This window comes from Vicia villosa, linkage group LG6, assembly GCF_029867415.1.
Source record: "Vicia villosa cultivar HV-30 ecotype Madison, WI linkage group LG6, Vvil1.0, whole genome shotgun sequence".
Lineage (NCBI taxonomy): Eukaryota > Viridiplantae > Streptophyta > Magnoliopsida > Fabales > Fabaceae > Vicia > Vicia villosa.
The window spans coordinates 127,740,947-127,754,175 of NC_081185.1; the positions used below are offsets into that span (position 1 = coordinate 127,740,947).

Genomic DNA, 13,229 nt, shown 5'->3' on the forward strand with positions numbered 1-13,229 from the left:
TACTAATCAGTGTTGGCATACGACAGGTTTGTCTAATATTATTGCTCCCCGTATTATTAATTTTCATGATGATGCTTCTTCTTTTATTATGGATATCTGTAGACGGGAGGATAGTATGCTGGCGGGGAGATTTGCGGTTATGATTGATATCTTATGGTGTAACCGCAATAATATGATTTGGAATAATGAGAGTGAGGATTACTCTAAGCTTGGCTTACATGCTTTTTTGTAGTTGGCAAGAGTGGTTCGTAGCGCAGGAAAGTAATTCCCGGGAACATGAGCCTTCACATTCTCTGAGTTGGATTCCGCCCATGGAGGGTAGCCTAAAATGCAATGTCGATGCAGGTTTTAATACTAGACGGGGAACTACAAATAGAGGTTGGTGTTTCCGTAATTATATGAGGGACTTTATCTATGGTGGGGCTGCTTGGGATATTGGTTCCTACCATATTTTGGAAGCGGAAGCTTTGGCCCTCAAAGAAGTTATCCTTAGTGCTATTGACTTGCATCTGGTGAATGTCATTTTCGAGTGTGATTCTCAAGTTACGACTCAAGCCATTCGGTCGGATTTTAATGGTTTTTCCGAGTTTAGTTCTATTATTTCAGCTATTCGTAGTTTGTTGTTTTATTTTCCCAACTTTGAGGTCAAGTTTGTTAAACGCCAAGCGAATTCGGTGGCTCACGCTTTAGCTAAGGCGGCCGATTCTTGGACTAAGCGTAGTTTCTTTAATATGAGTCCTCCTTGTATTGAACATTTGCTTGCTAATGATATGAGTTGATTTTCCTTTGCTAAAAAAAACTGCATGCTTTACATAGCTTTTTATTATATATTTTTAATCAATTAAAATCTTAATATCATATTAAATACTCTAATACATTTTATTTGTTGTAAGTACATGTTACTGTGAAACATAACGTTTACACATTCCTCAAAATAATTTTATGTCAACAATAAAAACCAGAAATATTTTAATATTGAGAGTTTGATTTCCAACAAGTTACTATGATAATATAAAATAGAAAAACGCTAACATGTGGTGTAACGTGCTATAAAATAATATCCTTTATACCAGCATGGCATCTAATATAGGTTTATGACGTTGTTGCATAGTTACAACAATTATGGTGTAACGTGCAATTATGGTGTGACGTGAGTATGTAAACAACTTTAATTTAGCATCTTTAACACTTATAATATCAGGTCTCGCTAATCAGTGCCTCAGAGTAATACTCTCTCTGGTCCCATTTATAAGAGAAAATTCTCTTTTTAGATATATTGAATAAATAATGTATTTGAACAACATATTGTTCACATATATTATTTATTCAATGTATCTAAAAAGAGAATCTTTTCTTATAAATGAAACCGGAGGTAGTAGTTAAGCATTCCTAGAAAGAAAAATATTTTATATAAATTTTAATATTTTAATTTCTAAGGTGCAGATTATCGAAATAAATTTACTATTTTAAAAGTCTTAACAATTGCTTTGAGAGTACTTGTTAGTCTTTTCCATAATATTAACAATAATGCTATTTGTACACCAAAGTGTACACGTACACCGTATGTACGGACGGTACTGTTCATGTACGGACAGTACTATTCACCGTCCGTACATGAACAGTGCAATATTATATTAATTTTTTTTTAATATTATTTTTTTTAAAAATATTTTTTTTTTATGTTTTTTTAAAAAATATTTGACAATACCTGCGGATTTATTTCCGGATTTGACAATACCTGCGGATTTTACTTGCGGATTTACCTACGGATTTGACAATACCTGCGGATTTACTTGCGAATTTACCTATGAATTTGACAATACCTGCGGATTTACTTGCGAATTTACCTACAAATTTAGGTAAATCCGCAGGTAATTTCAAATGCAGGTAAATCCGGAAGTAAATCTGCAAGTATTGTCAAATATTTTTTTAAAAAATATAAAAAAAATATTTTTAAAAAAATAATATTTTAAAAAATAAATAAAAAACGTAAAAAAATATTAATATAATATTGCACTGTTCATGTACGGACGGTGAATAGTACCGCTCGTACATGAACAGTGTCGTCCGTACATACACCAATACGGTGTAGGTGTACACTTTAGTGTACACATAGCATTGCTGTAATATTAATAGGGTGCAAAGGTCAAACTTTTAGGAAAGTTGACAAGATTAACACTAAAAAGAAAAAAAATAGTAGTATAATTTTGGAAATTTGCAATTGTACCGTGAGTTACAACTGTTAAAAAAATCATAGGGTTTAGGCCTTTAAATTAGAGACTATATTTTCTTTAAAGACTCTATTAGTTCAACGCTAAAAAGTCTGCTATCCATCCGGGCTAGCCCATATGGGTTGTGGGTAGTTCATTAGGTCCAAATAATTATAAATTTTAAAAAATAAATATTTATATTTATATTGTCTTACTTTAAAATAACACATTGATTTTTTCCAGTTCACTAAATATTATCTCTATTATTTTCAATTTTTCTCTTTTAAATATTATATATTAATATAATCAACATTCTTTCATCGTATTATATTAATTTTTTGATTAGGTTAAATATTCAAGTATTATTTTAAACAATTTAGACATGTATTATATTTTGAAATACATTATAATATTTATAAGAGATAATATAGTATTTAAAAATGTATTATATTTAAAATAATATAATTTTTAATTTTATTTGTAATAAATATTATGAAGTTTTAATTTTAATTTTTTTAAATATAGAAAAGCTCATTTAGGACCAGATAGCCCAAAGCCCTTCTAAGGTCGGGCTCGGGTAGTAATTCTCGAGCTCATATTACACAAGACCTTTTTCGCACAGCTTTAAAAAGCCCAGGGCCGACCCGTTTAAGACCGGGTAGCCCATTTTGACATCTCTACCCCGAGTAACAGGTGGGTCCGCCCCTAATTAAGCATGACAATAAAATCCATATCCACGAGTGCCCCCTCGAACCCGCCCCGTTTTCTCATTATGTACATTATTATTTATTTTTGATAATTTAGAATATTAAATATGTGGTCAAAGTTTTAATAATTTGGTTTTTAGTTATTATTTATAATATTTAAAATGTATCTATGAAATTTTTTTAGATTCTTCTATCTTATTATTTATAATTTAATTTAATTTTGAAAAAAAATAAATATTCCTATTAAAAAATATTGATTTTGCAAATTGGATGGTGGCGAGATAGGGATATTCGAACTCCTTTAAGGTAGGTTTGAGTTTTAATTCTCCATTTCCGTTTGGGTTTGGGGCGGAAAACAATGATTGTTTGGAATTCTGTTTAAGTTTGGGGGAGGCAAAAACCACCTCCTACCCGCCCCGTTGCCATGCCTACCCCTGATTCTTAGAATAATAAATTAAGACTAATAAAATTAAAACAAAAGCTAACGTGTACCCCAAAGACACAAGTTAATAAATTATTTGAAGAAATATTATCCTAAAATGCGTGTATTAAATTTTTGAAATTTTAAATATAACTTTATTTTTTTTAATTATAGTATTCTTAAAATGTAATATGCCCTAACGGTAAATTTTAGCATGCATGCATGACCCTAAAATTAACTCAATTGTTTCAAAATAACTATACAAAAGTATGTAATTAACAACATGTTAGATTAACTCTAATATTTGCACGGATATATACTCACAAGCAGGGGTGTTCATGGGTACGGATCAATCCGCAAACCCACTCACTTAATCCAATCCAACTCAACTCTTATTTTTACCCAATCCAATTATGTATCGGTTCAATCCGAACCAATCCATTCAAATCTATTAGTATTTGAGTTTAGTCGAGTTTGTTTTTCAGAGTTGGATTAAAAAACTCAAGACTTCTAATTAAGAGGAAATAAATCATTTATCATCTCATCAATAAATATTCTCATTTTTTAAAATAATACTTTTGTAAAAAAATATAATAAATTTATTATTAATATATTTTTATAGTTAAGAGTATAATAATAACATAGATTAAAGTTAAATTTTTTTTATCTAAACCTCCTAAAGTTCTCTTTCATTACGTTTTTCATAAATTAAGAGAACTCCAAAATTAAACTAAATGAGTTTTTAGAAAATTTGGATGAATATTCTTTAAATCAAAATTATATTATATTTTTAAAATTAAGAATATATTAATGACAACCATACACATTCTATATAGAAATACTCTCTAAAAAAATTTGAGATTTTTCTGTTTTAATTTTCTCTCTTTTTATCTCAAAATCTTCTACTCCCTCCCAACATAACAAGAAAAGGAAAAAAAAAAAAAAATACAAAGCTCACACTTATTTTGTACTTGGAGAATGTGGCCTCCACCCTAATTTTGTTGCGACAAATGTCTATTGGCTATGTCAGCAGACCAACACAATAATAGGCATAAATTCTATACTCATTTTGTCAAACTCTTATTTAAGTAAGCTTAGATTCTTTTCATACTGAAAACACACATTACTATAATATTTCTTTTAATGACAATCCTTCTCTTATGCCATATGGTGCTGCATAATATAATATTTTCTCAAATATATTTATTTATTCGTTTATATTGACTCATTATTTGAAGACACATAGTTCGTGACGTGTGCCCCACTCTCTAACTGTTTGAGGGATATTTCCAATATAAAATTGGCTAAGTATTTTATTTAAAATAATAAACTTGACTAGGGTGTAACTGTTTCATGTTTTAAAAAATATATATCTTACAGATTATTTTTGTAAGAATAAGAATTGTATATTGGAAATATTATACTCATAAATATGTTGGATATATATTGTTTTTTAATAAGCAATTTATATCTAGGGATTTTAAACTTGAGATTTTAAGAGGAGAATACTCTTAGAACTCAAGTGTTTCACCGTTAGATATATTATAATATTTTTTATTATTTAAATATTACTTAATTAGAAAAAGAATAGTTATTGATCGTTGTGTTTTGTTTTTTTTTTTGAAAAATTCTCATTTTTAACATGAAATTAAAAATTTGATAATTATATACAAATTTTATTTCTAAATTAGGGCCTGTTTGAAATAATTTTCATTTTTAGTTTTAAAAATTTGTTTTAAAAATTGTTTTGAAAATTGTTTTTTAAAAAATAAAAATAAAAAATATATATTTGGCACTTAAATTTTAAAAATTGTTTTAAAGATTAGAAATGAGAAAATTTGTTTGGCACATAGATCTACTCATAGGGAAGATGGTAGATCTATGAGTAGAATTGACCGCTTTCTTGTTTCCAATGTTATTGTAAATAGGTGGGGGTTAGTAGGCCAACTCATTGGTGGGAGAGACATTTCGGACCATATGCTCTGGTTTGGTTGGTGAAAGACAATTCTAATTGGGGTCCTAAACCGTTTAAATTTAATAACGAGTGGTTTACTTTGGATTCTTTTATCCCTTTTGTGGAGGCGGAATGGGTGGGGATGGAAGTGGAAGGTAGAGGTGACTATATTTTAAAAGAAAAATTGAAGAGACTTAAAGAGAGGCTTAGATGGTGGAATACTTTGGTTTTCGGGAAGATCAACTTGGAAGTGGAGGAATGTGTGAGGGTTATCAATGAGGGAGACATTTTGTTGGAAGATATGGCGGAAGACCTTTTGCATGAATGTGTTGATAGAAGGAAAGATGCGGACAAGAGGTTTTGGTTGAATTTGCAGATAAAAGAAAATATGCTTGTTATAAAATCAAAGATTAAGTGGCTAAATGAGGGTGACTCTAATAGTCATTTTTTTTCATAGTGTTGTTAAAGAGAGAAGAAGGTACAATCACTTAGGGCCGATTAATACAACGGACGGTATAGTGGAGAAGGTGGAAGATGTTAAGGAGGAAGTTCGTAAGCATTTTTCGAAAAAATTTGAGGAGATGGATACGGATAGATTGAATTTAGATGGAGTGGATTATAAGTGCATTAATTCCGATGATAGATTATTCCTTGAAAATCCTTTCTTGAAGAAGAAATTAAGGAGGCTATTTGGAATTGTGGGAGTGATAAAAGTCCGGGCCCGAATGGGTATTCCTTTTTATTTATAAAGAACTGTTGGTTCTTTCTTAAGAAAGATTTTGTTCGGTATTTCAACCATTTTCTTAGTGGCGGAACTATTTCAAAGGCGGTTAATTCCTTTTTTTTGTCTTTGATTCTGAAATGTCCCAACCCGGTGGACTTGAACGACTATAGGCCAATTTGTTTAGTGGGGTGTATGTATAAGGTGATATCTAAACTTTTGGCGGGAAGATTAAAAAAAGTTTTAAGTTCGATAGTTTCTCTTTGTCAAAGTGCTTTTGTGTCGGGTCGGCAACTTCTTGATGGAGTTTTAGTGGCTAATGAAGTTGTGGATTTTGCAAAAAAGGAAGGAAGGGGTTGTCTCCTATTTAAGGTGGATTTTGAAAAGGTCTATGATAAAGTTTCTTGGAATTTCTTAAGATATATGTTGGTTAGAATGGGTTTTGGGGTGATTTGGAGAAGGTGGATGGAGATGTTGATTTTTCAAAGTAGTATGTCCGTCTTAGTGAATGGTAGTCCGACAAAGAAATTCGAAGTTGAGAAGGGGTTGAGGCAAGGTGATTCTTTATCGCCGTTTCTTTTTGTTTTGGTGACCGAGGGATTAGCGGGTCTTGTTAAGAAATCCGTTGAGATTGGGGAATTTCAAGGTTTTGGGATAAATGGGAATTGTGTGGTCGTTATTCTACAATTCGCGAATGATACTCTTATTGTTGGTGAAAGAAATTGGAGGCATGTTTGGGCTATTAAGACGGCTTTTAGAGCTTTTGAGTTGGTTTCGGGGCTTGAAATTAATTACCACAAGAGTAAACTTATCGGGATCAATGCTAATAATAATTTTTTGGAGGCGGCTTCTTGCGTTTTATCTTGTAGATTGGAGGAATGTCCTTTTTCTTTTCTTGGTATTTTTGTAGGTTGTAATCCGAGGAAATTTGAATCTTAGCATCCTCTTTTGTTGAAGATGAAGAAGCGCCTAGCGGGTTGGAAAAACCGGTTCTTGAGTTTGGGTGGAAGGATCACGCTCTTGAAATATCCTTAATTCTCTTGCTATATTCACCATGTCATTCTATAAGATGCCGGGTAAATTAGTAAAGGAGGTTTCAAGGATCCAAAGTAATTTCCTATGGGGAGGTGGTTTGGAGGAGAAAAGAAAGATTCATTGGGTGAGTTGGAACAATGTTTGTCTTCCTTTCGAAAAAGGTGGATTAGGAATCAAGAATATTGAGGACTTTAATAATGCGCTTCTTTGCAAGTGGAGATGGAAAATTATCAACGGCCATGATTCACTTTGGTTTAAGGTGTTGAAAGCTCGATACGGAGACTTGTCCATCAAGATGTTCGGTGGAGGTATGTATTTTAATGTTATCACCAATCTATCCTCTTCTTCTTCTTCTTCTTGGTGGTGGAAAGATTTAATAACTATCAATAAAATGATGATTGAAGATCCTTTGGTGTCTTTGTGTCGTTTTGAGATTAGTAATGGTTTTAATACCCCTTTTTGGGAGGCTAGGTGGTTGGATAATGTGTGTCTTAAGAAATCTTTACCGAATTTATGCCGGTTGTCTTCTTTGAAAAATGTAGCGGTGACGGGTATGGGAGGGTGGGTGAATGGTGAGTGGACATGGGGAAATTGTGGTTTAGGGATACAAGAGGAGGAAGGAACGGATTTAGCGGAAGATCTTATTTCCTTCCGGAATATGATGCGTGGCCGTGAGGTAAAAGAAGGAGGGAGAGATGTTGTAAAATGGAGTTTTAATTCCGATGGGGTGTTTTCCGTTTCTTCTTGTTATTCTTTTTTGGCTAAGTTCCGTATTCCTTATGGGTCGTATAATAGAAGTGATTTGGCTTTGAGGTTGCTTTGGAAAGTTCAAGTGCCTTATAAAATTAAGGCTTTTGGGTGGAGGCTTTTTGTAAATAGACTACCAACTAAAGACTTGCTTGTAGTTAGGGGAGTTCCTTTGTCTTTAGAGAATTTAAAGTGTGTTTTTTGTGGTAATATTCCGGAAAGTTGTGATCATTCTTTTTTCAAGTGTCCTTTGGTGAAAGGTATTTGGAGGGACATAGCGGTTTGGATTGGGAAACCGGTAGAAGGGTTGGAGGAAGTTTGTTTACCGTCTTTCATGGAGTGGTACTTTTTTTTGTAAAAACAAGAAAGTAAAAGAAGGAAAATATGGATTGGTTTGGTTAGCTATTGTGTGGATATTATACTGACTTCTTGTGTATCTTGGTTTTGAGAACCCATAGTTCTCTTATTAATTTCATCTTGATTGAAAAAAAAAATGAAAAACTAGTTTTAAGAGAATGGAAAAAAAATTATGTTTAGCACTTAAATTTATAAGAAATGAGTAATAACTATTAAAATAAAATAAACTATTATAATGTGTAATAGAAAAATGTTAGAAAATTAAATCAAAATTTTAAGTAGTAATATTGTCGTTAGTATAAAAACACTATATTATATTATTATATAATTTAATTATACATATAATATAAAAGAAAATTTGAAACAATTCTTTAGAATTTACTGTAGTCTAAAATATAAGTTAGAAGAGATACTTCTAATCAATCAAGCTTGTCTAACAAAAAAAAATAATATAACCTTTTTTTTTGTTAAAATTAAAAAAAAAAAAACTAGGCCAATATTTACATTACTGCCATTAATAAGAAATTGTTAGTTTTCTCCGAGTTTTTAAGTTTTAAGAAGAGATGAAATACTCAAAAGTAAAAAGCAAAACACAATCTAGCTCTTTTAGTTTTAAAAACAACTTAACTTAAAACTGTTTTAGAAAACAATTTTAAAAATTTATAAACCAAACAACTTTTTTTAGTTTTTAAATTTTGAAAAAGAAAAAACAGTTTTTAAAAGCCAATCAAACAGGCCTTAATATCTAAAAACTATTTATATAAATTTGTATTAAATATGAAAATAATATATTTTATATTATATTTAAGAAAATGTTTGTGATAAGCTTAAATAAATTGTTTCAAAAATTAGGATATGTACCACCAACAGAAGAAACAAGTTGAAAAAATAATTGAGAAAAATGTCAACATATTTTTTTTGTAGTTATCTAGGGCTTTCTAGCTTTGATGTCATGGTCGGTTTGACATCAGGATGGTGATATTTTTAAAATTAATCGCAATGTATCACAATAATATACCATGTCTTTATATTAATATAATATTTTGATATTATGGTAATTTTTAACCTAACTCGTAATGCATGTTATAGGAAAAAAATTATATTAAATAAAACTATCTTTATTATAAAATAATTAATTTAGTTAGTCAATTCATAAATATTAAAAAGATTGTGTTGATAAAACATGGAAGTATGTTTTTATTATATATTGATATTTTCAGTGGTCGGACAATTTTTTTATTAATATTTATTTGTTAGAACTATTTATTTAAATTTATTAATTAGTGGTTGAGGAAGAGGAAATTGATTTCAAGGACTTAATATTTATTAATTGTTAGAAATTCAAAATAAAGTAAAAAGCCATCGTTCATTTGATCTTAAAAGAGCAGTCAAAATCAATTAAGCAACTGAGATAACAAAAGTGCATAAGAATTGTAGATTTTTGCATGAATTCAATAGAATAAAAAAATTAGACCAAATATAATAATAAAAGAAGAAGAAAGTGCTATAGTTAGAAATGTTTCAACTTTGGAATAAAACATAAAAAAGGTAAAAAAAATGAAATAAATTTATGCAGAATAAATTGTAAATAAAATATTCTATCACAAAAAAAAAAAAAAATTTATGCCAACTAAAATAACATTAGTTGGAGTGTAACATTTGTGCAAATTAACGATTTTTTAAAGATTTAACAGAAATGACTAATGTGACTAATAGAATGAGTTTTAAGGACTAAAGTAAATGTTTATTAATTGAGGGACAAAAATGAAATCTTTAAATTAAGTTAAAAGACTAAAAGATGCATTAGATTTTGCTTTTAATTTGCTCATGTTTTTCTTTTGTATAGTTTAAGAAAGATTTCAAAGAAGTATGGAAAAGATCGATCCAAACCAAATTTATCCTAACCAGACAAATCTATATGGTATTTTACTATGGAAGTTATTATCAAAAAGTAAGAGAGAACTCACACAAGAAGCAGAAGAAAATAATGAGAAATTACAAAAAGCAATAAGGTTGTTGTGTCCGTTCAACAGAGTGGCGCAATTGGAGTAATGCACGAAAAAAATTAGCAAACGAAGAAATAACGACGTGTTTATGGCAACACAATGCGATTTGAGCCACTGAAATTAGGTCGTCTTAATTTTTTGGAGGGCCGATGTTGGTAAGCCACAATTTAACGATGGAAAAATAAATAGGAGCACTCTTTTATTACGGTTTAACTGTGACAAATATTTTATGAGACCTTTAATTAGCCATATTTTAAGCGTGAAAAAATTTAGACCTTGTGCAATAGTCATCCTTTCTCGCCTTCAAAAACGACTTTAATTGGATATGTTGTGTCTCTTTCACAAATCAGGGGTGACACGTTAGATATGATCACTGAATGTTACGTCAGACATATCATAAAGATCTTTGTGTGACTATAGACATAGTCACGCGAATCTACGATCACATAATATTTTTATATATTGTAAAACTCATTTAGTTATTAGGGTTCAAAATTTTATGATCAAGGAGACATATTCTAAAGTAGAATGCTGGACAACATTAATGAATCATCACTAATTGTTTATAAGGCTTAATCACTATTATTTTTTGTATTGATCATGAATCCTGTAAGGATGAATGACTAGTTCTCTTAGATTAAGTCTCCTTTAGATAAAACTTCTCTCGATGTGAATCATGTGATTCAGTTAGATTTTATCTATGTATTGATAAATAAATAAATAAATTGAATTTTTTAATGGAATGAAGAAGTTCATGTAAAACTTTACTCAACCGAAAACATAACTATTTTATAATTATTAAATAATTATTCATAATTATTAAAAAATTATTTTTAAATGTCAAAATTTTGATTTTTTTTCATGGACAACTATCAACAAAATATCTATTTTATTTTAATTAACAATTGTTTTTGTTTGACACACCAAATTTTTATTTTTAAATGTCAATATTTTTTATTTTTTCGCGGGTCACTATCAGTAAAATACCTATTTTATTTTAATTAACAATCATTTTTATTTTAGATACAAAATTCTTATTTTCAAATGTAGCAACTTTTATTTTTTTTACAGGTCACTATAAGCAAAATATCTATTTTATTTTAATTAACAATTATCTTTATTTGAGACGCAAAATTCTTATTTTCAAATGTTAAAATTAAATTTATGTTATTATTATTCAATTTATAATTAAATAATTCATTTTAAATTTATATATATTTAATTAAAATTTATATCGTATTGAAAAAAGAGAAAAAATGATATACACTGACAGTTTAAAATAATTTATACTGTCAATCAATCACGATCATGTTAAGTGGCAAGTCACACTATTCTTTTTTAAAAAGTTATGTGACATGGCTATTGATAAATTCTAATTAAATAATAGTGTATAATTATTTTACATGTCAATGCCTTTAACCTCTTCAACTATCAAATTTTTATTGAAAGATACTACCACTCTTCCTAATTTGTTCTTTCAACTTTTTAAATTTGAGCTATGCTATTGTTACACCAATTTGATACACCGTAGACCATATACACCGTATAGGTACAATTATTACAGCATTGGACAAATCCAAAGTACATAAAAAAATTATTAAAAAATTTGATAAATACATATTTGGTGTATAAAATATGGTGTAGGTGTAGAATTGGGTGTACAGGTAGCATTTCTCTTTAAATTTACACTACAAAAAGGCAACTTTTTAAATTTACATTACAAAAAGGCAATTTTGGTAAATGTCTAAATGTCAAATTAATAACTCAACTTTTTCAATCTTAGGGTGCCACTTGGCATGGTACATTCACTTTAATTCTCTTTCCTGCACTACAATTTTCTTTCTACTCATTTCATTCACATTTCTCTTTCCTACATTTTTTTCACTTTAATTTTTCTCTCTCCATTTTCTCTTTTCTTTTTTATTTTTTTAAACATAAATAAATAAATAAAATCTTTGTTAATGGAAAGAAGAGAAACATATAAAAATTTATTCAATCGAAAATATAACTATTAAAAAATTATTCATAATTATTAAATATAATTATTTTGAAACGTCAAAATTTCTATTTTTTTCACGGACCACTACCAGTAAAATACCTATTTTATTTTAATTAACAACTGTCTTTATTTAAAACACAATATTCTTATTTTCAAATATCAAAATTTCTATTTTTCTCACGGGTCACTATTATTAGAATATCTATTTTATTTCAATTAACAATTATCTTTATTTGTGACACATAATACTTATTTTTAAAATGTCAAAAAATTTATTTTTCTCACAGCCCACTATAAAAAATCTACCTATTTTATTTTAATTAATAATTGTGTTTATTTGAGACACATAATTCTAATTTTCAAATATCTAAATTTTTATTTTTTTTCACGGATCACTATCAACAAAATATCTATTTTATTTTGATTAACAATTAAATTTTATTTGAGATACATAATTCTTATTTTCAAAATGTCAAAATTTTTTATTTTTTTAACGGACCACTATCAACGATATATTTATTTTATTTTAATTAACAATTGCCTTTATCCGAGACACAAAATTCTTATTTATAAATGTCAAAATTTCTGTTTTTCTTACGGACCACTATTAACAAAATATCTATTTTTTAATGAACAATTATCTTTATTTGAGATACAAATTTTTATTTTCAAAAAATATAAAAATTAAATTTATATTATTATTATTATTATTAATTTTATAATTAAATAACTCATTTCAAATTTATATATCTATTTAAATAAAATCTATATTATACTAAATAAATGTACCCATTCGAACATACAGATATCTTGCTTAAAAAAACAAAACAGTTAACATAAGAGTCTAGTTAAACAAAAACAAAATAAGGATTAATATACAACATGTGTGTTCAAAAATGTATATTTTTTTTGTTAGTAATATAGAAAAACTACATTTGTAGCAGCATTATTCTATAAATAAATAAAAATGTCCCAATTACATTTGCAATAGTTTCGTGGATAATGTCTTATCTGTATTACCGAACGTAGCGAAAAATGTAGCGTAAAAGGTACTCTCTTTATGTCATCAATC

At 28.6% G+C, this 13,229-nt stretch overlaps 2 protein-coding genes across 2 annotated transcripts; both read left to right on the forward strand.

The window, feature by feature from the left end:
• Positions 1–311: 311 nt before the first annotated feature.
• Positions 312–779, forward strand: LOC131614627 (uncharacterized). Its single transcript, XM_058886189.1, has one exon. The coding sequence runs from the start codon at positions 312–314 to the stop codon at positions 777–779; it is 468 nt and encodes a 155-aa protein (XP_058742172.1).
• Positions 780–5,166: 4,387 nt separating this feature from the next.
• On the forward strand, positions 5,167–6,952 carry LOC131614628 (uncharacterized). Its single transcript, XM_058886190.1, has 4 exons — positions 5,167–5,211; positions 5,267–5,649; positions 5,750–5,996; positions 6,065–6,952. Exons 1-4 carry the CDS (start codon positions 5,167–5,169, stop codon positions 6,950–6,952), a joined length of 1,563 nt encoding a protein of 520 aa, XP_058742173.1.
• Positions 6,953–13,229: the final 6,277 nt, after the last annotated feature.

What these genes read in the sequence shown, in the direction of transcription:
- LOC131614627 (XM_058886189.1), top strand. Translation starts at nt 312, where the DNA reads ATGGAGGGTAGCCTAAAATGCAATGTCGATGCAGGTTTTAATACTAGA.
- LOC131614628 (XM_058886190.1), top strand. Translation starts at nt 5,167, where the DNA reads ATGAGAAAATTTGTTTGGCACATAGATCTACTCATAGGGAAGATG. An exon ending in ATCTACTCATAGGGAAGATG is followed by an intron (nt 5,212 to 5,266) that starts GTAGATCTATGA and finishes TATTGTAAATAG; the next exon opens with GTGGGGGTTAGTAGGCCAAC. An exon ending in GGCTATTTGGAATTGTGGGA is followed by an intron (nt 5,997 to 6,064) that starts GTGATAAAAGTC and finishes TTCTTTCTTAAG; the next exon opens with AAAGATTTTGTTCGGTATTT.